Source organism: Aythya marila, assembly GCF_965140915.1.
Source record: "Aythya marila genome assembly, chromosome: 3".
Classification (NCBI taxonomy): Eukaryota; Metazoa; Chordata; class Aves; order Anseriformes; family Anatidae; genus Aythya; species Aythya marila.
In genome coordinates this window covers 95,075,236-95,102,581 of record NC_139044.1, presented here as the reverse complement: position 1 = coordinate 95,102,581, position 27,346 = coordinate 95,075,236, and the positions used below count along the sequence as shown (strand labels likewise).

The window sequence follows — 27,346 nt, the reverse complement described above, 5'->3', positions numbered from 1 at the left end:
TGTCAGCTCATTATAAATTACTAGCTGGCTCTTTCATGTCACAATTTTCAGACGTGCTTGCTGTCTGACTGCCTATGTAATCACTATGTGTCCAAGCAATTCAAATGCAATGACAAACTTTAAAGCACAAACTCTGCAGAGCAGTGAAGTTATCTGTTCCTTGGTAGTCTGTAAAATTAAGTTCTCATACTTTGAAACAACTTGTGGATAGAAAAGCAATTCAGAAAGCTAGTTTAGATCATGTGTTTTGTGAACATAAAAAAAAAAAAAAAAAAAAAAGATAATGAGATATTATAAACATAATTTTTAGGATAGAAATATTATCCTACCTTCATTAGCCACTGGGTGTTGTTTTCCATGATGTTTTCAAGTAGTTGCAGTCTTTGAACTGAATCATCATAGTCTAGAGGTGCGTCCCTCTGCACAGCATTAGAGACGTAAGAGCTGGAAGATCGGCAGTTGTCTGTCTCAGGCAAGAGGAAGGTGTAGCTGCACGACCCGTGCTGAACCTGGTACTGCTTTTTGCCAATAGTCTCCGTGCTTTTACTGAAGGAGTTGTATCCCGAAGCTAGGAAAATGCTGCAGCTCCAAGTGAAGTAAACAGTCAGCTGCATTTTAATTCCTGTGGCCAGCCAGCAGATCCGCAGCGCCTTGGTGTGCTGACAGGAGCCCAGACCGAAGTTAACCTGTGCAGAAATTCAGTGCTCTGCTGCCATGTGTCGTCTGAACGAGGGCTGGACTTTCTGGCCGTCCCAGTCCCACGCCGTCCTCCCCCCAGTCGTGCCCTCAGCTGTCAGATGCAAAAAGGAAGAGCAGTCGCACCGTGGCTGCAAGCTCTGCCTTCCTTTCCCCCCAAAAAGCCTCAACGCTTCCTTCTGCTCAGCTTCGTCCTGATTTTACCGCTCGGTAAATGAATCAATCACTCTCCTTTCCTTATATGATAAGTTGATAAGGGAAGGCAGACATGTGGAGCGCTCCGCTCCTCCCTCCCGAACCGCTGTCTGCCGACGGGGGGGTCGCTCACCCCCGGAATAAAAGGCGAGCGCGCAGCCCAGCGTGGGATGTCGGAGAGCCCTTGGGGAGGAGCGGGTGTTACGGGACCCCCGCGCGTCCCCGCAGCAGCAGCAGCAGCAGCAGCAGCAGCAGCAGCAGCAGCTCTCATTAAGAATTTCCTCGGCTGAGAAATCAGTTCCGATCGCCTCCAACTACGTTTGCAGAGCTTGTAAACTCTTTGCAGCGGTGATCATTCTTAAATGCTGTCAAAAATAACTAAAAAAAAAAAAAAAAGTTCCTGTGCTTGTTTGTTCTTCTTAAAGGATTTTTTTTTTTTTTTTTTTTTGTTACACTGAACCAAGATGTAATTTAGCTTGTGGTTTATATGTTGTGTAATTACAGAGAAAGACACTCTCCTAGGCATGCAAAAGCAGGCTTGGGCACATCCTTGCAAAGAGAATAAGAGAGGGGTTTTAATTAAAAGTTTTCAGTCAAATGCAACCTCTGCACTGAATCTCTGACCTGAATAATCATTTATAATCATTTCAAGAACTAAATGTTTTCAAGCACATTTTTTTTTTTCCTATATTAAACATCTAACTCTGAAAGTGATAACATTAACAAGAGCTGCAAATCAAAAGTCAGCTGGGACTGAAAAATGAACACCTTTACAGAGCAAGTGGAAGTCAGGCACTCCCCAGGACGTGGCATGGGTGAACAGCAGTCATTCTGTCAGCTTTTGCTAGCCCCTTTCTAGGCCCTTGGAAGAGGGAAATAACTGGAAAAGGTGAGGGAAAATCTCATAAAGTAAATATTTGGCTGTATAAAAAGGCTGTAAAAAGGAGCTTCTCCTTCCTTCTCACTCCCAGTGATCTTGAAAAAGCAGAAAATTACTAACCAACTTCCCAAACCCTGGGAAAGAACTGATTTGACTGAAATTTTGGAGGAGTTCACTTTCTCTATTACAGAAAATGGCTTCTTGGAATAGGATATTGATTAATGAAGAGAAACTGCCTGAGAGTTCTGCTAGCTTTGGGCCTGGAAGCTGTAGATTTTTCATAATTAAAATAAACAAAGGGAATGTCACACTAGTCCAGCTAACACGGATTAGAGACCAAAATTCCTCTTATACAAGGAAAATCCCCATGTGCCTCATTATCTCTTAGGACAGACTTTCCTATACACATTTGTTATGTTCTATTTAGTGTATGAATGTAGGGGTTTTTTTACTTTTTATATCATGAAATTTGTGTTCAGGGGTTGTCAAAAACTGTTGTAGTAGCTAAAATGTATTTGCTTACATTGTTGGAAGCTGCTGGGATTTCTTTACATAACATGTTGTTACCTCTGGAAAGGGAAATCTCTAAAATTCAATTCTGGAGAGTCCCAGGAAGGCTTGGCTTGGAGCTGGACTGTGACATTTGCAATTAATTTGTCACATTTGCTTCCTGTGAGGTGTTCATCTGCCATCCTTCATCCTTCCAGCCAGTGGAAATGGAAAGAGATGTTTGGAGTTCTTGACTATACCAGTCACTAATACCTTCCACAAAATGTAGATATTTGTAGGGTTTGGCATAAAAAGTAGACATTTCCCATCCATTCAACTTCCTGTTGCAATAGCAAAGCAAATTAATGCAACAGGTACCTGCATTGTTAAAGAAGATTCAAAACCTTTCTATATAGTCATTTCCACTTTTCAGTACATTGAAATTTTTGGAAGAATGTTTAATTCCTTGTGCATAGCAGTCTTTTGCACATTGAAAACCTTTTGCAGGTTGAGAAACCTGCTCTTATGCAATGAAGACAGATTTATGGATTAGTTTTATACAGTAGACTCCTTGAAACACTTGTAGGTATCTAGCCAGACATTCAAATTTGTTCTTGTCTTTAATTCTGATAGTTTTTATTATTTTTAAGTTAAATGAGAGTTTCCTGTTATGACTTGTGTTTAACTGTCCTTAAATTGGTCTGTTCCCTGCTTTCTTTTCTTCTCACAGCTAGGCAAAGGAATATGGGGTCTGTGCAAAAATAATGTTGCAAATAGGTATATTCCAGTCCTGAAAGCTGGATGAGGAAAATTGAATGAATAAGTAGAACTGGAAGATAATCTGAATTTTTCTGCTTATATTTTCAAGGTGTTTTTAATCCCTTAGTGAGATATTAAAGGATAAAACAAGACTCACCAGTGTAGTCTCTTAGGAGTTTTCTTTTTAATTATTACGCCTCTATTCAAGGGACTGTACATATGAGAGACAAGATTTAAGGGATACTGAGAAACTGTTACACAGAATTTCCATGAGAAGCTTGATGAGATCAATAGTTTTTGAGTTGCTATGAAGTTTGCCATCCATGTGTCGCGCTGGTGAGTCAGATCACCAGCCTAAGCTTGCAGCTCAGTTTTGCTGGGTTTTTGAGGAGAGACTGGCATGTCTCTAAAGGTTTGGTCTGGAGTTTGTTTTCCTTTAGGAAAGGCCAGTACATGACCCTGGGAGGCCCTTGAGCAGTAATGGGGCCAGGAACAAAACTGAACTTGGAGGCTGCCTGCGAGGCTTGCTGTTATCTTGGACCTCCACTAGGGAGAACTGTGGTTGTATGAATACTGGAGAGAGAAATCAGTTTACCTTTTAAGTTTTTTGTTTTGTCTTGTTTTGAATGAATGAATGAGTGGCCAGTTGCTATGGCAGCTGTCAGCACGTCAGGGAAAAAGTATGGAAAGTGCAGGTATTCCTGTGTGAAATGCCAGCAAATGCCTGGTGGAAGACCCTTACCGGCACAGCAGGAATCGCCAGTTGTGCTGTGCTTCTCCTCCAGCTCTTTGAGTAACACCCTGAGGTACACTGTAGTGATGTTTTCCCCAATTTTTCCTTGACACTTCCTGGCTGCAGTGGCAATAGCTGAAATACAACCCCCAACATGCAAATATTCACACGCATAACCGAGGGAGGATTTTGCTATTTCCCCATCTGGGTCTGATGGACTCATACTGCTTTAATGAAGTGCTCTTTCCCACTGCCCAGGCAAGTTAGTGAGCATTCACCTTGCCAACAAAATAAATATACGTTCCTTTAACCCTTCACTACGGGATAGCGCTGTATTTGGTGGATCTTCTCGAACATTTGTTTGTGATCCTTCACCCTTTCCATCCCTTTGGGAACAGCTTTCCCAGCTGTGGAGGAGGAAGTGGTCTTCTCTGCCTCCCCAGGGACTCAAAGCCATGCAGAGTTCAGGGGGAAAGAAAGTAGTAATGGCTAAATTTAGAAAACTGGTGTGAAAAGTAAGGCAAGTTAAATACATTTTCGTCCTTGAATACTGAGGAGGAGGAAGGAAGATGCTTGAATACAGCCTTTTTGCAGAGCCTCAGAGGCATAATAACAAGTCTTCTTGCAGGGCAGGGCTTATTCCAGAAAAGCTGAATGACAGAGAAGATCTGTCTCCTGTCAATTATGAAAAGAAACATCTCATTCTTAGCCATGTCAAAGTAGGAAGGAATGTAAATTATTTGGCATGGCATCTTATATATGCCAGTACAAAATTCAGTAAAAAGTTTTAATTCAGACCAGTTGCTTCATCTCAGTATTTTTTTAAATGTTCATTGTTTTCTTCATCTTTTATTTGTACTGAAGATACGGAGTGGCATGTTTGCATTCATGATACATTTATTCTGCAAAATGAAATATTGATGCTTAATCTGGGATTTCCTGCTTGTGTTATAGCTGAGTGTATATAGTATTTGACATAAAATAGCAAATATTGGCTTGGTATATTTAAAGTACAAATTAGAGCTTTCCCCTTTTAGAAAGAAGATACTCACTCTACAGAACTCACCTTATAAGAAGTGATGAAGTGTATATTTTGTCAAAACTAAACATTTGGAGCGTTTTGCCAGATGTGTTTCAGGCAATTGCTTTTCCTGGGAAACAGCAAATTCCCTTACTCAGCCAACCCTGCTTTTATTCCATACAGCATATGACTAAGCTGCTTTGAGAGAGATGCCTGAATACCACTAACATTATCTTTCCAATTATCATTTTACTTACAGCTGCACAGCTTCTGTTTGACAGGCAAATGCAGAGATCTTGTGAGACCTCTGATAGAAAAGTTAAAAAAAATAAATAAAAATGGATGTAATATAAGAAAATGTTGATTTAGGCTATATCTGCAGACTTTGCCACCTAAAACATTTGAGGTGTTGATTTAGTAGATAAGCGAGTTCTCATTTCAGCACTTTTCATGTTTTAGCAAGAGAAAAAAATACATAACAAAATAGGTGCAAAATAAAGGCACAACAATGAGAACAAGCATTTTTTGGTGCTAGATTCTTATAGGGATATTTGAACTACATATATAACTGAAAATGCTGTAGTGTGAGAATGTAGAACTGCGAATTCAAATCTGAGATGAAAATAATTCTGAAACTTGGAATAACTTAATAAAGTATTTTATATATTCCTGGTATTTACATTCCTTACATTTTGACACTCAATATTAAGTCCCCACCTTTGGTTCCTGGTACTTTAATGTTAGTTTATGATAGTTCTGTTTGTTGGCTTCACAATATTTTCTTTCACTGGGAGTATTTTAACATAGTTCTCAGGAACAAATGTCAACAAGGACAAGACTCGTGAACTTGTAACTTAAAAAACAGGGAACTGTATCTTGAACCCTACTAGATTTTCAGTCTGCTAAAAATCTTATCTGTTTTGAGATCTTAAACTCTTTGAATGAGACAAGTGCCAGATTATTATGTTTTCCATTAAGCCAAAACATATTGTTTTTAGCAAGGCCCATAATTCAGTTCTTTAGTACTTTTAAAAGTAACAGTAATATCTTACCAATCTTTTCTCCTCTTTCCACCACTTGCCTATTATTCTTTTTATTGCATCAGACCTTCTCCACTGGTCTCTCATTACTTGTTTAACAAAATTTCAGGATTCCACTCACTTTCTCAGCTGCTGATTATTTCTAATCATCCAGAACATCTGTTGTAACATCTTGTGAATTCATAGTCGTCTCTCTGTTCTGTCTCTGATGTTCTTCCATGTCTCCTTTGAGTGCCCTTCCTTACAAAGGGAGGTCATTTACCAAGTAATACTCGTATTGCGCTTTTTTTTTTTTTTTTTTTTTTTTTTTTGAAGGGACAAGAGGTCAGTAATCTAATCCACTGAAAATTTCAGTTATCACTGTCTTGGTGACTCAGTCTGTTTCCATATGGCCTTGAAACATCCAATGCATTATTTCAGTAAATTATGTTTTTCCTAGATGCTACACTATTAGTTGAAGTGTGAATTGGCCAAAACTTGGATTTATATCTACCCTTGGAAATGCTTGCTTGCTAGCCCTGTATTCTCTTTTGCAGTGCCAACACTCTTCAGTTTATTGAATCTATAATCTGCAAGTTATCTTTATATCTCTTTGTTACTTTGGTATTTTATTCTCTCCCTTTTTTGATTCTACACTTTCATAAATGTCTATAAAATTCTTATGCTGATCATCATCATCAACACATTGAATTTCTTAATATGTTCTGGTTGGCTCCTCAATAACATTTGAAATGTGACTTGTTTATGATGCTTATTATATTAGTTCTGCCCCTTTTAATAAATAATACTCAACCTAATACTTGTTAGACAACTGTCAGAGGTTCACTTATCTAGTTAATTGCCTCAAATTTGTTTCCATTTTTAAAAGCTCATCTCTTCAGCCAAATAAGTCAGCTTCATTGCTTACTTCAGAGACACTCACCGGACCAACTGTTTTGGACTGTCTTGGTTACACTTGGGATGTCTCTTCTCGGTTAACCTGACATTTCATGTGACTGTGTGACCATTTATAGACTTATTTTGATATTCCATTTTTGTTATGTAACATCTGTTCAGAGCTTTTTAAGATCATATTTGAGATCATATTTACATTAAAATAAATCATAATTTTATATATATGCATACTTAAATCTGCATACACTTTATAGATATATATCATACTTAAATCTGTATACACTTAGGATGCTGTAGATGCCACCACACATAAAATATATTTGGTCTTGTTCATTTAGTTTATAACTTTTGGTATCTCATCTTAAAGAACAACAATAACATGAATGTATATTTTTTGAAATTTATGTCCTTATGACTTCCACGTTCCAGAACTTTCTTAAATGCAAAATGCTTTGTATTTTTTACTATTTCGTTAGTTTAATAGTGATTTTCTTTATCATTCCAAATTTTCAAGGAACATCTAAAGTACAATGTACAAATACCTATATAGCTGTAATCTATACAAATAATCTGTGCAGCTATTTAAGAAGATCCTCACAACATATCAATGAAGTTTGCATTCATAGCACAGATGGTAGTTTTTCTTAATGTGAACATTTTTCTAATAATGAATGTTATTTTAATCTTTAAAAGATGAATCACCCACATACTGAAGTAGGAAGTGAGTCCCATGATTATGAAGAATAGTTGCTATATGTCCTTCCTCCTTAATATTTTTGTATTGTTTGGCTATAGTGCCCAAAGGCTTTGTTCATTCTCTTCAGAGTTATGTGATGACAGCAAATTTTAGCTGGTAACAAGTGTAATTATATCTTAAAGTTGAATAACACGAGTATAAAATTAACATGGAAATTTCAGCTAATGTCAAGGATCTCACAACTGGACTGCTGAATAACTTTGACAGTTTTAAGTGCTGTGCCTTGTCTATCCCTCATACTGGGCAAAGTATAGTACAGCACTTGTTTAAAGAGGTTACCATCAGTTTGAAGCTGAATTAAAAAGCTTCTGTGCTAATGTGTAGAAACACGTTTTTAAAAATTGTTTCTGTAGCACATGCACATTTACCCTTCTTTATTGGATTGTATGTGGAAAGATTAACAGAGATATTCATACTACTTAGGCTCATGTACTGTTTACATGCTCATTTGAAAATTTTTTAGTTATAGTTTTGCGTATTTGGACATTTTAAAGCTAGAATCTTTATGCAAGGTTTTGACTTTTGCCGTGTTACACGAGTGTTGAATTATGTTGATGTGGAAAGGCAGTAGGCTGTGAAAGAATCCAGAAAGCTTTTGGAAAATGAGAAATCTGTCTTACTGACATCTTAAAGAAAAATGTATATGCCATTTGTTTAAAGGAATGTATTTTTAAAATGTCTAAGCAGTTGACGGTAATCTTGCCTTAGTCCTTGTGATTTAAACCTTTCTTCTGTAAGCAGTCATTCAGGTTAGTGGAAGGTTCCCACCTCTGGTAACAGCACACTTCATTGATAAAAACAGCATGTCATACTTCCGAAGAGCATGTTCAAGATTCTGAATTCAAAGATAAACTGATGTCAAAGAGAGAATGAAAAGGAAGTGAGAAACTGTATAAGAGGAATAAACAAAGCTTTCACAGAGAGAAAGGACATTTATGGCAACAGTAAGGTACCTAGTTCCTGACATCTGTTTCCCTCAAGAAAAAAATACTGTACATATGCTAACCTTTTTATGGAGAGTGCAAGAAAAATATTTGCAGTGTATTTTCATATATTCATATTTGTTGAACTGTATTATGGATATGCAATTTGGAGAGGATAGAGCAGCTGCATACTATTTTTGCACTCCATAAAGATAAATCTTTGCTTACTTCAATTCTAATAAACTTCCAGTAATAGGTCTCAAAAACAGTACCAAGCCTCTTGCTATTTCTGCATCAAAAACTGGGGATTCTTTTTATCATTGATATCACTGCTGCACAAGCAAAGGAAGGTAATATAAGCATGCTCTTGCTTGCTTTTTTTTTTATTATTTTTTTTTTTCCATCTTGTTAGTAAGGCATCAGAACCTGGGACAGAACAGAAGAAAGATTACCTGCACACTGATACCAAGAGTAGGGCTCCTTTGTGGACTACTTACCTCCACATGGTAGGAGTGAATCTCCTACTGCTGGGTAAATATTAACATAAGTACCCTACTGGCTGAGTAACAGCCTGTTCTTTATCTCTCCAAATAAATCATCTGCTGGAAAGATAATCCTCCATCTCCAGTGGAATGTGTACAGAAGATCAAATCTCTTATGAGTACCCTATCATTTAAATGGTATTTTTTTCTTTAAATATAAACTAAATAGGAAGTCCTTTTACTGCCCTTTTACTTTATATAAATCTGAATTTTTACTGAGTAGTTCCACTACGTAGAGAAAATTCAAATATTGAAAAAATCTTTATTTTGTCCCACTAGAAATGAAATTCAGTGGCAGTCACTGGTGATGTCTTTAGTGTCTGAAAATAAGTTCACATTCAGGCTAGCCATAGCCAAACTCTAACATGTATTTATGAATATTATCAGTTAGTTACATCTTCACTTCCTAACTTAAGGATAAACTTGATTATAGAAGGTCTGTATCTTCTCACTTGATTCTTAAGTCAATATGTTCAGTCAAATCTGCAATTGAATTCTATTCTAAATAACAAATAAGTCTTCATCTTTTCTGTAAAATGATGTATTAGGTGTTGTTACTGCTTCAGCTGTAGCCTGTGGGATGTTATTAACAGCAGGGTCCAGTGAACAGCATTTTTCTTAAATATTAATAACATCAAATCTGATCCATAAAATTAATAAACAGGGTGATGTTGTTCTACTAATTTCTGTCTTCCATTGCTTGTTGACTACTCAAATATCATTTTTAAGGATAAAAATGTTTGCATTAAATTTAAAATATTTACTTGATGATGACAAGACAATTAGAAATCAGCCAGCTTAGAATAGTTTCCTTTTCTATCAGCGAACATTGTATCCTTGAGTAAGGTGCCAATGTGGTATTCTTTGATTAAGTATAAACATCAGATCACCCAAGGCTTCCTTGCAGAGCCAGAGAGATTTCCTTATTGATCATACGGAGATTGACTCTTGAGTAACAAGCTCAGGTGAAAGCATCTGAAGTTAGGTGAGATGAATGGCATGCAGGTCACTACACATTACAAGAGCTGGCCTCATGCTTATTATAAAAACCTCATTGTGGACTGCGTAGGAAAGACCTTTTGCAAACCACTTTTCTACAAAAGATGATGAGAAATTAGTTTTAAATCACCTGATTTCTTTTCTATTGTTAAAATTTCCGGTTTGACTTATCGAAGAAGTGATGGTTGTTCCAGTTTTGAGATGTGTCCCATTGTCTCAACTTGAAGTGTTATTATGAGTATATTATCACCATTTTTTTTTCATTTTCTTACAATTTTCAGACTATTATATCCCAGCTTTATTATTTTTTCTCTTTCAGCACTTGAACTATGACTTGATTAAAAAGCAGACCATAAAGAAATTGGGTCTAACTGCATTATTCATAATTCTTTCACGTTTTTCAAGGTTAAGAGCATTATACCCTTTGGTAGATGTCAGCTGAAATGTTTAAACAGTGCCTGTTCCAGAACCCCCTTCCAGCCCTCCCAAACAGATGGCGAGAAGGGATGGGCTAGCAAAGGACTGAGTTTTCAGGCAGCTGTGCGGTATTCCAGGCAGGACTACCACAGGCAGGGAAATTGTTAGGAGTTATGGCTTACACTTCATTTTAATTTCATACCAAGTACAAAAATATTTTCAGAGGCTAAGATGTATTAAGCTGTAGAAAAGCCTCTCATGAGAAGTGATGGAATCCCCATTGCATGAGTAATTTAATATGGTTTGCCAAAACACTGAAATATGTAAAGGAAAATCCTATACTGGCAGCAGTAAGAATTAGGTGACATAATAAGCTTTTTCATCTTTAATTTCTCTCATTAAACCACATCACTTTGTTGAAAGAAAGAAAAATGTTTATGTTGGACCTCCATGTGAAAAGTGCTTATAGAAAAAATATCCCTCTTCAGATAAAAATATAATTAATATATTTGAAATAATTCTTCCATTTTCTCACAGTCATGAAATTAAAACCATCAGCCAAAAGTTAATATTAATGCCTGCAAACTGATAAGCACAGCTTATTAGCACTATTAGCAGCAGAGGTTTAATATTGGAAATTACTGTGGTTTAAATTTCATTGCAATAGTGGAACAACTGCATTTTATATTATTAATTCTAGTGATTAAACTTAAGAGAATATAGTTAATCCTATTACTAAAATACTGAGTGGGATTGTGTTTCATGGAGTATTGCTTCCCACAATTGAACCTGCTTGACTAATAGAAATTTGCAACCAAATTATTCTCAGGTATCAGTTGCTTAATTGATACTTTTGTTTTCAGGTTTAAGAAAAATAGTTATTTAAATAAATAATGTAAAAAAAATGTGCTTCACAGAGATTATCAACATAACGATCCATAAAGTTTACATTAAAATCAGACTGCTGACAGTTTTTATTAACTTGAAACGGACTCTGTTCTGACTTCTAAAACCTTTGTTTTCTTCTATGCGAAGCAGGCTCCCTTGTATTCAGATTTTTTACCTCACCAGTTCTGCAATACAGTGGAGAAAAACTGCACTCACCTACATCTCACCTAACTTTGCTGGTGCACAGTTTTAGCCTGCAGTACACCCAATAAAGAAAAATAGCACATACTTTTAAGAGAGAGCTTTCAATAAACTAAGAGCCTGGAGGACTGACGAAAAGGTGATGCTTTAAGGGAAACCTGTGGGCCTCTAATTTAGAAGGCTTTTCTAGTATCAGGCAGAAGCTTTTTCTGAGGTGTGTGGTGTGCACTGTGGTTAGGAGCTGCTGAAGTAGACAAAATGTGGGTCTGGTCTCCATTACTGTAATTTGCAAATACCCCGTGTCTGCTCACAGAGGATGGCCCAAGGCTTTTCAAGCTGTTAATGACATGAACAGTAGCCAAGAATTGTCTTTATTTGAAACAGCAGTGTATTTTAAAAGTAAGCTAGAATGTGTGAATCCTTAACCAGTTGCCATTTGCATGAAATTTACACAGTGAGGATTTTTCTTTTAAGAAACAGATTTCTCACCAAACGCTCACTTGACTAGTTAAACAACTGAAAGTCTTTTCAAGAGGTATCACTACTACTTAAGATACTGCCTTTCACAGATGGTCCAAACAAGAACCAGGCTGTAGAGTAAATGACACTTGATTCACTCCCATTGATTTCTCAGTGTTTGTGAATTCATTAATTGTTCATTCATTAAACCCCATATCTTTGCTGGCTGGCTCTTTCATGTCAGAATGAGGCATTCATTTGCAGAAAATGAGACGGCAGATGGTGTAGTAAGTATTGCCCCTTATTAAAACCGGGGGGTTGAAGTAATTTAAATTAATAGAAGACCAGCTGAAATGAAGATATATAAGATCAGAAATAAAGGAAGAAAAGTATCTTCTCTATTTTTTGTTTGTTTTGTTTTGTTTTCCCTAGTTAATTTTCTCTCATTAAAAGTAGGAAGTGACATTGTAAGTCCTTAATACTAAATGTTGAAATTCAGGACACCTGCAGACTGTTCAGACTGTTTAACTGTTCTGCATATGAATGTCAAATACACTGAGGTTGGTACTGTGTCTGCATGTTATACATGCATGTTTCATCTGTGGAAGCATGGTTCCAGTTTACTAGTACTGGTTTCTAGGAAAATATATGGAAAGCCATGCGCCATACGCTTTTCATATGAGGCACAAGACTTGGCTGCGTAATAAAGGACATCTCCTGTTATGTGGGACACCTGCCAAGCCTGCAGAAAGAAAAGATACAGGCCAGAGAACAGAAACAGAGCAATAAGTGATTACTATGCCCTTTTTCTGGTTTTAATGCTTATATTCCACTCTGGTCTCAGCTGTTATAGTCCATCTTTAATGATGTCTCTGAGCTGAATGTGATATCTAAACTGTGTATCTAGAATAGTAAGATGTATTCTCTACTTTCTAGTCTATTAAATCTTTTATGGTTTAAACTTTAAAATGTTTTTAATTTTCATAAGTGAGTGACAGTCAGATTTGCAAAGATGGTACACAAAGCATGTCAGAACTTACTAGGCTTTGAGTCTTTCAAAAATCTTAGTATGTGTCCCTTTGCATCTCTAGGTAACAAATGTATCTTTGATTCATAAACACGGATAAATATATGATCCTGTTAATGCCTTATGTGCATGAGTACTTCAGGCTATATTTGAAAGCTTAGCGCTGTTATAACTTTTCTCAACAGTTTTAAGATAAAAAGCAACTGTTACCTTCTTTTGGGGTACATTGGTGTTGTCAGTGCAAAAATACTGCAAAACAAAACTTGGCTGTTTTGCTCTGTTGATGGTCTTGGATTTTGAACTATTTAGATAAAGTAAAAATGATGGCTTAGATTTAAGGAAAATAACAAATTTTCTCATGGTTAAAGCATAAAAATGTTACTCTGCAAGGCATCAGTAGAAGACGACAAAATAATAAAAATGGTAATTTTGGTTTTAGTGTGATTTTGGAAGACAGAATCTTGATCTCTGAGTAGTGCAGTTCACAATCTTGAACATGTGAATTCTACGGGAATCCTCATTGAAAGACCTTTCTTTCACTTTTTTTAAATTGATGATGTAAAATCTGATAATATTTTATATATCTGACTTTGCCCTTGAGTGTTTTTCCTTGTATCTATTTATATATCTGACTGAATACCTTTGAAATCTTCAGTTTCAACTGGAATTGGGTGCCCTGCCTTCAGAAGCACTGGAGGAGGATTGCAGTTACAGTCACTATAGTTGTTCAGCGTGTTTCCTGGTTTAACTGGAAAGCTTAGCTGAATAACACTTGGTAGCTAAAACTCACTGTAGTGGCTGCCAGTGGACATTTTCTAATATGAAAGCCAGTGCACATGCAGTTTTTTCCAAGCATTTTGACTCACAATCAGTAGGAATCCTATTCTATCTCCATTTATCATATTTTCAGTAATAAGTAAGTTACTATATCTGCCATGGTCTCACTCTAAATACTAATTCAAAGATTATTTCATCAGACTGCCACTTTCTGCGAGTCATACGCTACTTGTCTGCCTCATATTCTCTTGCTGTTAGTCTGTCTGCATTGTATCTGTGCAACTCAGAATAATCCCTATATTCATTTGATTCACTGCTGCAGACAAGAAAAAAACTTTCATATATTCAGGATGAGAATGCAAATACTATTTTTATTTAATAAAGACAGATTGTTGAGCCTGGCACTAATTTTATCCTTTATTACCAATGAAGACATGAGAACTTCATGTACATCCTGCTTCCATACCAGGGAAATTGGCTCAAACTGAAAGGAGGAAGACATAGTTTTTTTGTGGACTGTGTCCTTTAAATGTTAGTTTACAAAGACATTCTGAGTCAAAAGGCCAATTTTATCCAAGCAATGTTTTTTAAGATGTATGTAGCATATTCAAACAAGACTGTTTCAGAAACCTGTTAGATTTTATGTATGCATCCGATGATTGCTCAGGAACCTATTTTGGGAAAGCTGCCCACCTACCTGTGTGGTTTCCCTGGCTGATGGACATGATTTATGTATCTGAGCACTTGATCATGTCCTGTAACGATTTACGTGTGTCACACGAGCTAGTTCTGTTTTAGCTATGTATCTAATCTTCCATGATAAAAATCGGCGTCTGCCATTCATTTTTACCACTTTCTTGCCCTTGCTTCCAGCATTATGGATGTGCAGATCTCACTAATAGAATCCTGATGTACTGCTGTGCTTTGGTTACAAAAAAACTTTTTACTGGTTATTTTGCTTATAATGTTAGTGTATGCCACCAGTTTTCTCCCTGTGTTTGACTGGTCTGGACAGCATGGAAATGAAAAATGAGTGAATGTGAAGTTTTTGCTAAACGAAGGCACCAAGTGTTGACAGGATGGCTGATTCCAACCCAGAATTTTCTCTGCATATAAACATAGAATACATTTCATAAACCAAAGCTACAGTCTTTGTTTGTTTGCTGTTTGGTTTTATTCCAAGTGTCTTGAGAGATGATCCTTAAAAGAAAAGAAACACTGGGATGTGTTTCCATAAACTTGTATGAGAAATAGTGTGATAACAAGTCACCAGAAAAGCGTGCAAAATTTGGAGTGAGGAAACTGAAATTAATGTATAGAGACTAAAAAGAGCAGACTTGGGCTGAGTGTTCTTTGCAGCCAATATTCATTGCTAGGAAGAAATTAAGGTTTGTATTATCCTGCTGATAGAGCTTTGATAGATTTCTGGCTTGTTGTAATTGTAACACATCGTATTTCTATATTATTTTCTGAACTGTAACCTTTAACTTCTAGAAAGTCAGGGTTTGAAGAAGCTGTGTAGAAGTTGTATAATCATTTAAAAACACAAGTATTATTTTGGTCTTTTTTTTTCCACAGTAGCAAAAGCCTGGTTAAAGTTATATGCCTTTGTCTGTTTGTTCTCTTCTGGTGATGTTACACTGTGATTGTGTTTGCCTGTATGATTCATTACAAGCTTGCTAGCAGATGGTCACGTACACTTTGCAATAATGCTTGATACTAATAATAATCAGCTTTCAGCTTTTTCTTTTTTTTTTTCTTTTTTTTTTTTTTTTTTCCTAGGGTAAACTGATAGTAATATATCCTAATTCCTAGGATATGGCTGTTTTTAGCCAGTGCTGTCTAAATACTTTTATCCTTCAGTAGAAACAGTTTCTGTGTTTATGCTCAACATCTCATGAGCGAAAGGTAATTTATTTGTAGGGCTGTTAGTGACAGAAGACTTAGTTTTTCATCTTACAGGAACAAGGTGAAAGAGGAATTTTTTCATGACAGTATATGGTAGAAAAATTGTTGGCTCCTGCATATGAATGATTTTTTGTTGGTTAAGCTATTGGAGCCCCACTGGGGCTATGTAGCTAAAGCTTCAGAAATCCTGCTTTGTCTCACATGATCCCCACACTTGTTATGGTAGAAGGAAATTGTTTATGTACATTTTATTGCATAACAATAAATCAGGCTTGTAGGAAATGTTTATCTGTAATGTTCAGAATGCTGTCAGTCCAAAACACATTCCATTTATTCAGATGGTGAAATTATAAAGGACTACTTCTGTGTAGAGCAGTAAAATGTGTATATCAAGCAGCATTGTTTTATAAAAGGAAAAAAATTGTTGAATTATGTGCTCCTACCATTATAATACGACACAGACACATTTCATCATTCTTTTAATACCAACATTAATGTATTTAACCATATTTCTAGATGGAAGTGCTGAAGAAGCCACAATATGGTGGAAGTTTCTGGAAACTATTTATAACTGTCTTTATGTTCGAAAAGGAAAATTTCTAGTCTAGTAATTTTAGTAGAGACAGCTGCTGTGGTGCTCTTGGTGGTTTTTGTTTATCGTAATGGTAGTACACTATATCCAGGCAATAAAATTAGTTGTAAATTTGACTCCCTTAAAACACAATGTCATGTAATGGGTCCATCAAAAATGAATAAATGAATCTTAGTAGCTCAATTAAAGTTTTCTTATTTTTAACAAATTCCTTGTTCCATCCTTTCATTTAGTCATAAGCAACAGGATGTACTGCAACTCTACTTATGTTCTTGCAAAAGCCTATGACGCTGAAGTCCATGGCACAGTCTCTACAGTGTAGGATCATGGCCTACAGTCCCAATAAAATATTTTTTCTGAATGTAATTCTCAGTTACAGTGCAAAAAAAAAATATATTATTAATCTCCAGAGAGCAGTAGAAAGTACACTTTAGGTGATACAGCTTCTATTTTCAGGCTCTTTCATAAACATGTCTAAGGTACGGTGTTAAATGTTGAGCTCTGTCTTCCAGAAATTGAGGTTAAAATAATTCACAGCTAATATGAAAAAAATGCTACATGAACCTGTGCCAACTTCTGTCCTTCTAGTCCTGGTTTCACAAATATAAAAGTTGTAATAAGCACCTTGATTCCTAACTCTCATACCTTTGATCTAAACACATGAAAAAAAAAATGTGTTTGTTATAAAATTTATTCATAAGATAGTTGCAGAATCAAATTTCATCTTCAGCAAATTTATTTTGCATTGTTTGTGTTGTTACTAGGCTTGTGTATGTATATATATATAGACATACGTCTGTTCTTGTTCTTACTGCTTTGTGATTTATTATGTGTTGATGAGATTCTGTTGTAGACCTTGGAGGCTTTTCCAAAGACAAGAAGTTCTACTGTCATGTTTTTCTTATAATGATTTATGTCTTGTATATTGAAGTTATTTTTCAGTACTATTTAAAAGATCATCTAAATTCATGATTTTTAAAAACACTGCTATTTAATAGTTGCCTAAAGATGGTCCCAGAGGCTGTAATCAAAAAAGGGCCTCACTATTAGAAAGGTAGACTTTTGTCATTATTTTTCAGTGAACATAAAACAGGACTCTGCATCCTAGCACATTATACAAATCCAAAACAAAAGATAGTGTCTGCCCCAATGACCTTTTGATCTAAGGAAGAATGTTTCCATCCTTCTTTTTTTTCTGTTGTTCCTGACCAGTCTGAAAGGTCACACTTTATCCATATCCCGTTTTACCAAATTTATTTGTAGTCCTTCAGCATTATCAACTTCATTTCAAGTGGAAGACTCTGGCAATAGTTGACACAAGGGATTTCTACCTGCGGAACTGATTCCAGGCAGATTTTGATGACCTTCAAAAGGCTTTGCTTCATGGCATGACTATTTTTAAAGCTATTGAAGAGAGAGACTTTTAATGGGAATATGTTTGCCTGAGGGAGGGGATTTTTATGGGTAGTCTGAAAGGGGCTGAATTTTGTTGGCTGTTTTAAGAGTATCTGTTAATTAGTACCTTTTAAAGTAATATGTTTTGGAGAATCCAGAGAAAACATGTAAAATTTTTATTTAATGTTAATTTCCTAAAATCAAAGGAAATGCATGTTTAAGAATCAATTTAAGAGGTACTTTTTCAGTTACAACTGAAAAACTTTAGAAGTCTATCAAAAGTTTTGCCTAGTCTCAGACATTCCTCTGTGATTCGAGGTAAGTTTCAAGTTCCTGAAAGAGCTGCAGTTTCAACACAAAGCAAGGTCAAACTCTTTAGGTTTTATTGAGTAGTAGTGTTGAAATTCTGGGTTTAGTCCAACATGAAGGATGTAAACAACCCTGTGTATGTTGATTAAAATGTTTTGAGCAAAACTTTGCCGTTTGAAATTATATGCCTGGGTTGATTGTGGTTTAGAAGAAAAAAAACAAAAAAAATAGGAACAGCACAAACTAAAGTGCTGTTTTGCCCATTCCATTGAGTTTTCAGTATGGCTTAGCACAAGTTTATAGAACAAAATATGTGTTTTCTTTAAGTGGTAACACTGTGATTCTGACACATTCTCAGTGCCGTGTGGATCGGACCAGTTGCTGCTTACTTATGTAGGAGATATGTAGGAGATGTTTTATTTGACACATAATTAGACAAAGCAGGAGAAGCATTCTGCCTTTTCTGGGATCATTTGTCAAATTTATGATTTTTTTTTCAGGATTAACTGGACTATTTCTAGTTTTATGCTCTTTGAAGAATGTTGGAGATGTGGTGTTGGCTATTTCTCTTATCAGAAGTCTTCAGCACTTTCTACTGGCTTCAGCCATTTACAGGGCCTGCTTTTTCTACGGCATTCCAGATTTGTCAGGCACACAACCCTAACTAGGTGACTGTGTGTCTAACTGTGTTTCCCTGACAATTTATCTGTGATTTATAAGCAAAAGAAGCAGTGCTTCATGAAGATATAATATGCACGTGGACACTTTTTAGTAATATCCAAAATGGAATGTGTGTAATTATAGTTTCTGATTTAATGCCATTTTTACATTTGAACTTCTGTCTTGGTGAGTCAGCACTTCCAGTTTCAAGGTTAAATAAATTTAGGAAAGAAACCACATATGCTGGCCATAATATGTAGGCCATCTTGTACTTAACCAGACAATTATGTTGTGTTTGTAGGTATGCTGTTTAACTTTTCTGTGCAAGTTGTCTTTCTCATGGCATTTGCAAGTTGAGTAGAAAGAGACCTTTGGTCTGTTACCTAAATGTTAGGAAAAACTGAAAATTAAGGAAATAGGGCACCGTAAAGCATTTTTATAACTCTTGCCTCGTAGGTCATGCTGAGGTAAACACAGGATCATTTCTGTTTGGAAAAAAAAAAAAAATTAAAAAAAAAAATAGATTTTCAAATGATATTTTTTGATCTAGCAAGTTAGGATAATAGGTGAAAATTGCTGTACAGAATGGTATATTTCAAGTTTTCTAGTGTTCTAAAAATGATTTTGAATCACTTTACACATGTTGTTATGTCTGTAGGCCATTAGGGGAATTGATTATTGCTTTTAATAGCTTTGATGAGGCACTATTAGTGAAAACCCTCTTACCTGTTTTTCATCTCAGACAACTGCATGCCATAATTAGGTGTACTTCAAAAGCCAAATTAAACTGAATGAAAGAAGTAACCAGTAAGGATGTTCTCTTGAGCATTCATTCTTACCATGATGAATGATGCTTGTTTTTCTCTTCTCTTTAATTAGAATGTTTCTACATTTGCCAAAGAAAATGTTGGAATGCAGACAAAAACTGAAATTATAGGAACAGGGCTTGATGTAATAGCTTATTTGTAAAGGAAACACAACTTGTTTGGTATTTTATTGAAACAGGAAGTTCAGAACCTCAGTACACAGAAGTACAACAAATTCTCAGGTGCTAGTTGAGTCATCTGTTGTTGGAAGTAGTCTCATAGAAGGCTTCCCCTTGATTTAGTTTTAATCTTCAATTAACAAAGGGAAGGAAATTACATACAGATTTAGTTTTAGATTATGTGCAAAGCTCTGTGGCTTTTTAGCTGTCACCCTGATGTGCATGCCTTGTGAGTATGACATTGGTACAACTGGATTGTGTCTGAGTGAATATATTCAGCTTTTAATGAGTATAAGAAATCTGATGTATTTCATTTATGAAAAAATGTAAAGCTTGTTTAATCAAAATACTCTGATTTTTCTCCCTCTTGATCTCCCACTTTATTTCAGCTTTACAGCAAACTGCAGAAGTAATCATCTGTGATAAGATGATAATTGATAAAAACCAGTAGGTCTAAGTTTAGTATTTATTATTTATTTTTTTAATTGCCATATTTTTTTGTAATAATAGGTCTGGTATGCAGCAGAAAAGAGCATGGTGATACCATGTAGTTTTGTTTAGCAGTGAAATCTTCAAAAAGGCACTTGGGAATTTGTGTGTGTATTTTCTCTGTAGAAGACAGCTTTTTCCCTCCTTCAAAGGTCTGTATGACACTGGGCTTCTTTGATTGAGAATGATTTTATTGAATTCCCTCCAAATCCCATCATCATTGTTCCTCTGTTTAACCCCAGAAGTACTCGGGTACTGTAAAGTAAATTCTCCTTTCCTCGAACAGTGGCCTGAGTAATGTAGCTCTCTCCATGCTTGTCCATAAGACAAGGATGAGTGCAGTAACACTTTAATCAGAAATAATGTTTTAATGAAGAAATTCATGGGTAACATTAGGACTACCATGTCAGCTCCTAAATTATAAAGTTAATATAACTTTAAAACAAAAATAGACACATGGTTCAGTGAATGCACAGGACATTTATAAATCTTTGCCTTATGCAGGGCTAGCTAGATTAAATTCTTTTTCTCCATCTTTTTCTCTGTCTCCATACATTCCACCTAAGTAGTGTATACAATTTAGTATAGTGTACATGCATGCAAACAATACCTTCTACCGTCATGGTAGTTTGTATCGGACTAAAGTTGTAGTCCTATAATGCCTACCTTATTCCAACTGTTTTTACTGGGAATTCTGGACTGGGATAGAGCCATAGGCAGTAAATATTTATTTACAATATTTTACTTTAAAAAAAAAGAAAAAAGTGTATGGTCTTCTGTGGGGGTGGGGAGGAATTCTTGAGCATTTGTCTTCTATCTAAGCTATCGAGTTGTTTGACTAGAAAATAACTTCAGTAATTTTGTTTGAGTCTTTTTGTGCTTTAGGGTATTTATCCTGTATCTAAGCTCAAAAACCCAATTGCTCATAGTTTAGATACAGTACTTGCTGCGTATTTTTTGGTCTGAATTTTTACTGCTTGCTTGTGCAATGACAACCTCTTGAAAAGGCTTTCTGCTCTTACTGAAGCACTTCAGATAAAATCAGATCGGCTAAAAAGCAGTAGTCTCTCTGTCCAGCCTAATTCTTAGATGAAGAACAGTAAGAATATAGGAAAGGAACTCAGAAGGAGGACAGGGTCAGCACTCTGACCCTACAAACTTCGCTCAGCTACCATGAGAAGTCACTGAAAGTCCACTACCATAATAAGTCTGTCTAGTTCTCTGTTTTTAACTATTTCATAGCTGGCAATCTCAGTTTTAAAACAAAGGCAAATTTCATAGGGAACTTATAAAAACATTTCTAATAGTAATAATAATGATTACATTTGCAGTGAACAGAAAGTAGACCTTTCTGTGCAGAGAAAATAAACTGTGTCAGGTACAGTGGCTCTACCTTACTAACTTTCATAACACTAAAATTACTCTGTATCCTCAGCATAGTTCATTATCCCTCAGCTATGCACAACAATATCACAACTTGCTGTCAAAACATAGTCAAAAAGTCCTTTCTTTGGTAATCATACATTTACTGCCATGCTAAAATGTTCAAGAGTTCATTAAAGGAATCTTCAAATAGAACACATGTCATTTTCTGCAGTATCATTCCTTCAGTACCTATGAAGAAAGTGGTGCTCTCAAAAAAAATCTTTTCTTGAGCACTTTTCATTTGAAAAGCACCTGGTCAGATATTTAAACACTTTTTTCAGCTGTGTGTGCTGGCAGCTCCATTAGTGCTAGAGGGTAAAGTGTCTTTGCTTTCCATACTTCCCATGGGATCTTCTTGTCTAACACGACACAATTAGACAAAGCAGAGATGTTGTTACACACAGGTAATTATTGCTGCCATGGAGGAGCAATTATTGCTGCTGATCAGGGAAACTGTAGACCATAAGGAATGGTGATCATAGTTCTATCAGGAATTTCTAAACGTTGACAAAACCTGTTATATTATTTGCAACCTGCAGAATTCCATAGGTTGCATTGATTTGTTTGATGCCAAGTAATCTTTTGAATGGGTTTATTTTAGTAGTTCTTAGACAACTTTAAAGGTTTTTCTCTGTTAATATCAGTGTAATTTCAACTGAGCTTCTAGTTTGTATTTTAAAAACCAAGCATTCTGTGCTACTTTTCATTGCAGTGCGTGTGTTTCACTCTAAATACAGAAAATTCCATACAACTTCTGAAAGTGACTCTTAGGGCTTCTGCTGTGCTCAGTCATTACCAGGCAACTTTTTAAACAATTTAAGAAAAAAGAAAAAGAAAAAAAAAAAAAAAAAAAAAGCTTTCATTAATAAATACACTGCTTTTTCATTATTAAGTGGTCTGTTATGTTGTAATAGATTGGCTGCTGAACAGAAGCATTTTATATTTTTGTTAATGAGGGAATACTTCAGGCTGCCCTACTTAGATGGTACTGTTTTCCTCTGTTGATACTTTAAAAAAAATATTAAAAAAAAACAAGCAACTTTTTATAAGTAATTTGCTGATGCCTATTTTTTTTAAGCCAAGTCTGTCTTATTTGTCTCGCTGAACCATATCAAAAAAAAAGATTGAGAAAAGTCAATCCTAAGAAATTTGAAGGAAAATGAACTGATCATGTTCAAGCTTTGACATATTTCATAAAGCTGTTGAAAAGCAAGCCATGAAAGCCAGATTTATGAGCTTTTTTAAAGTTATTTGTAGATTCCCAAGACGATTGTGTTCCCATCACTTACTGTAGCCTTTAAAACTCAAATGACGCTTAAAAATATTCATGTTTGGCACACACTGAGTTACTGCTGGGCGTTGCAATGGCATTCAGCTAAAACTGAAGAGTAGAGAGAAGAATGTACTCTGCCTTTGCTTCGGTCATTTCAGTCAGCTGAGGTAGAGCAAAAGGACTCATATAATCTTATTTTAAAGATAAAACAAGGATTTTTTTAATGCTAAGATTACTTTTATTGTGGGTTAACACAACTGTTTGGGGAAAGAGCCTTTTGGGAACAGCTGTGTAACCCTTCACATTTGCCAGGCTTTTCCTTTCAACAAGATCACTGACTTTGTTATTACTGGAATAGAAAACCCTTTTATTTATCAAAGCATTATTCATCTGCACTTTGCCAGGTATAGCAAATCTGTTGACAACACTGGATTTATCATTTACTGTTAAAGGCAAAAGGAAGGATTCTCCATATCCCTAAACCAGCAAAACAAATGTCATTTTTGAAGATATTACTGCACAATATCCTGTGTTGATTAAATAGAAAGTTAACCTGTCCAAAATGATTCAGTATCTGAAAAGTCTAAGCTAGTTAAAGTAAGGTTATCCCTTTCAATGTATTCAGGGCAAATACTAGTCTTCCGTGCCGAATGTTTTGACTTTACGTAGTATTCAACTAGGGGAATATCAAATTGATTTCAGTTGTTATCTTACGGAATTTCTGTTTCAGTACATCCTTTCACCAATGAAATACACTTAGCTTGAAACGTACTATTTCATTCTGCTTAAATACAGATATGTTTACTCCCATGTGATTAAACAGGCTCTTTCCTTCATTAATACTTCATTCCTTACTTCTTCACTGAAATTAATGATGTATTAATAAGGTAGGTAAGGTTTCATGCTATAGGTACTGGTATGTGAAGAAGAAGAAGAAGAAGAAGAAGAAGAAGAAGAAGAAGAAGAAGAAGCCTTATGTGGGTTCAGAGTTCAATAAGCCTAGAGGATACTTTATATAAAATCTGTATAGCTTCTTACTGTTGCCATGTGAGAATGATCTATGAGATAACAATAAGGACAAGTCACAACTGTTAGCATAAAAAATAAAAATAAAAAGGCTAAGTTTAGCTGAGCTCATTATTTATGTGCAGGTAAGTAGTCAGTTTAAAAGAAGCATCCCATACTTATATCACTACCCTGTTACATCTGCCCAAAGTGACTTCATTCTCATTTGTATCAATGTCTACATACCACTAGTGCAGATGAATGGGACTGGATCTGCAGAGTGGATGTGCTGAGAGCACCTTGCACACAATTCTTGTCTCAGGGGTCTGAACGAGATCCAGTCAGGTCCCCTGAACCGTGCACATCTTCTGGTTCTGTCCATCCAAAAGGAGTCCCATCCTGTGCAGTTGATGGCTGCTCCACAACAGGAACCAGAAGTTCAGTAAATAGGAGTGACCAAGAGATTAGTTTCAAAACTACACTCCCATCTTGAACTAAACCAGGGAGAATGTTAGTATCTTTTCCGCTGAAGGTCTTGTGAGAATATATCCAGCAAGAATAGATCTTTGTCAACCATGAAGAAAACCAGGTCCATGCACGTAGTGCGTACCTTTTAAAGCTTCTGATACTTGTCTAATGCAAATCACTGGGAGGCTGAGGGTTTTCTCATTTGTGTTGGCTCAACTGCATTTGTTCAAATGTCAGCTGTCCAAGTTAAGAGAAAAGACTTTCTGGTTTTAGTTCATTTCCTTTTCAGTTGTGAGACATATAAACGTATAAACAGACAGATGGAGAGTCCTACCAGTAGTGCCAGATAGAAAATGGTGAATTCAGTAAGGCTCACTGAATATCTCCTGCACAGATGATCTGTGTATACTCAAATCAGCTCTTCATTATACACAGAATGAGGCCACCACACCAGCACACTTGTCAATAATTGGCATAAATTTTACAGCTGTCCTATCCATATCCTTCATGTGTTATCTAGGATTTTTCTAAGCTACCAGGCAGGAAAATCTGATTAAACATGACCTAGTGTAGTAGAACTGTAGATTGATTCTGTAAGTGATAATCTGCTGCCCAGCTTCTTAAAGCCAGCTTTGTTGTTATCAATATTGCAAATTAAAATATGGATTTGATGACAGAATCTTAAACTGCTTTTAAATTGTAGCCATTTACATTGCTGTTCCTATCACAGTCTACATGAACTTTGTTCACTTGACTACTTGAATATAAAGGTGTTACTTCACTTCAGTTAGTTATTCATGTTGCTTATCCTTTTCCAAAGCATGTAATTATTTTGCTAAATTATTTGCAAACTTAAGCTCCCAGTCCTGCACAGACTTTTACAAATTCCTAATTCTGTACAGACAAATAGTCTAATTGAGTTCAGTCACATCACTCATGTGCATAAGGATAAGATTGGAATTAAAATAACCTTACAAGATATAAGGAATGATCAGAAATTGGTATGATGGAGTTCATCAAGGACATGTGCAAAGTACGAGGAGAAATAATCATCTGCAGACATATAAAATGAGATTGACAATGCAATATTGCTGCCAGAAGAGCAAGTGTTTTAGAAGATCCAAAACAGAACGAATGTCACCTGTGTCTGATGAAAGAAGCAGGCATACTGGGATATGTTAACAGGAATGCTCTAAGATACATAAATATTTTGCAGCACATGCAGCAGTGGTAAGGCCTGCACTGGAGTATTGTGTCTAGCTTTGGGCACTACGCTTCAGGAAAGATGCAGATCAATTGGAGAGCATCCAGGGGAGAATAACAAAATGATCAGAGGTCTAGAAAATATGACCCCAGAGTAAAGACTGAAAGAGCTGTGTTTGTTTAGTCTAGAGAATAGAAGACTGAGGGGAGATATGATAGCAGTCTTCAAGTATTTAAAAGGTTGTTGCAAATAGGAAGAGAATAAATTGTTCTCAATGTCCGTTGGCACTTGGACAAGAAGTAATGGGCTCAAAATGCAGCAAAGGCAATTTAGGTTATATTATTAGGAAAAGCTTTCTGCCTGTAAGAGAAGATAAGCGTTGGAATAGATTGTGCATGGAGGTTGAGACTTTCTGTCTTTGAATTTTATTGGGATTCCTGGGGGTTTGTCACTTGCAGTCTATGTAAGCTAGTGGTGTGCCAATGATGCATGGCATGGAGTTGTATGTGGCACACTGTTATACCACTTCAGAGGGATACATGGCACAGTGCTGCTTTATTTATATTTCAGTGAGTAAAAACCTACCCAATTATAAGTGGTAATTATATGCAGAATTTTGACACAAAATTGCAACTGCAGTTTGCAGTCTCATTACTGCCTGATGGTCAGCTGAGTTTCAATCTCTTGAAATTAGACAGCACTTAAGGTGGACAAGTTCTTGAGACATCCCTGAAACATTTTCTCATCCAGAAGAAAAATCCTTCTTTCTTTAGCTAGTCTATAATTGGAGGATTTTTTAATTTCAAAAAGAATTAGTTTGTGTTGAAACTGACTGTAAATGTATTGAATTCTGAATGTTTTTGAAGTTGAAGACAGTCACAGTAAAGTGACCACATCTTACAGTCTTAACAGAGTGTTTTTAAGTGATGTGTACTGGAATACAGCTCCTTAATTAGATGTCATGCTTAACAGGGAAAAGACTTATTGTTTTGCCATAATTTGTTTTTTATTAATCTATAGCTGATAATGTTGATGTTACATAGCATTTAAAAATAGTTCTAGCTTTGAAAAACAAGGAAATTAAACTAAAAATAAGTGAATTTGTTATCTTTTTTCCTGCAAAAATTTGCTCTGCCGGAAAAAATGGTTCAAAACATCTTCCAGTATAATTTTGAATGTCCGCCAAACAGTAGATTTATTTGCCAAACGTTTTCATACAGTATTCCCAGTGAGACTCAGTCTTTCAGAGAATAAATTGGTGAAATTAACTTTTCTTATCAGTCTATGGGATTTGAGAGAAGCAAGGTTGTCTGCCAACACATCGTGGAAAGAAACAGTATTAGCTAAATTGTCTGGTTTCTAGCTTTCTTCCCTTCACCCACGTCTTGGCCAGGAAACACTTACATGAAGGACTATGCAGAGGAGGGGAAGAAACTGTGTTTTGAAGAAGTTTCCAGATAATATGGGTCTTTACAGTATGTCATTTATCTTCTTTTACTTTCCTTTTTCTTTTTCAAGAGCAGGCATAGAAAGTTTCTTTTTTTTTTTCTGGAGCAAATTTTCCACCCTATCTTTTAAAAGTTTCTCTGTCTGCTTCTGGCTCTGGGCTCAGTGCATCTTCTACTGCACAGATGTGTATGGAGCCTGCCTGTGCATCGTCCCAGGCTGTGTGCATGTGCAGGGATGATGAGGTAGCTTGAATGAGCATTCAAGAACCAAGTTCTCACTTCTGTCTGGCTGATGCTTCTCAAATTTGACAGATAGAGAGCTTCTGTTTTAGCCAAAAGCTATCACTATCCAGTGGAAAAGTTGTTTCAATGAAGATTGAGAAATGCACTGCATGCACTACTTGGAAATAATTTGTACGAATGCTTCAAATTGAGCTTTGCTCCGAGGATGAAAAGCAGCTCTATCAACGATAAATGCATTTTGTGCT

General features: G+C 36.0%; 2 protein-coding genes across 6 annotated transcripts in view; one reads left to right on the top strand and one right to left on the bottom strand.

The window, feature by feature from the left end:
• The window catches only part of ANGPT2 (angiopoietin 2), a 44,985-nt gene extending 43,896 nt beyond the window's left edge, over positions 1–1,089 (bottom strand). The window contains exon 1 of one of the 4 annotated variants that reach the window (XM_082756687.1): positions 330–1,089. In XM_082756687.1, the coding sequence (XP_082612813.1) occupies positions 330–614 (285 nt within the window). In that variant the 5' untranslated portion in view covers positions 615–1,089. The remainder of the gene's footprint in view (positions 1–329) is intronic. The other 3 variants (XM_082756689.1, XM_082756686.1, XM_082756688.1) reach the window with 3 other exon arrangements.
• MCPH1 (microcephalin 1) overlaps positions 1–27,346 on the top strand; it is a 127,452-nt gene that overhangs the window by 90,189 nt on the left and 9,917 nt on the right. The gene's annotated exons all lie outside the window — the stretch shown is intronic.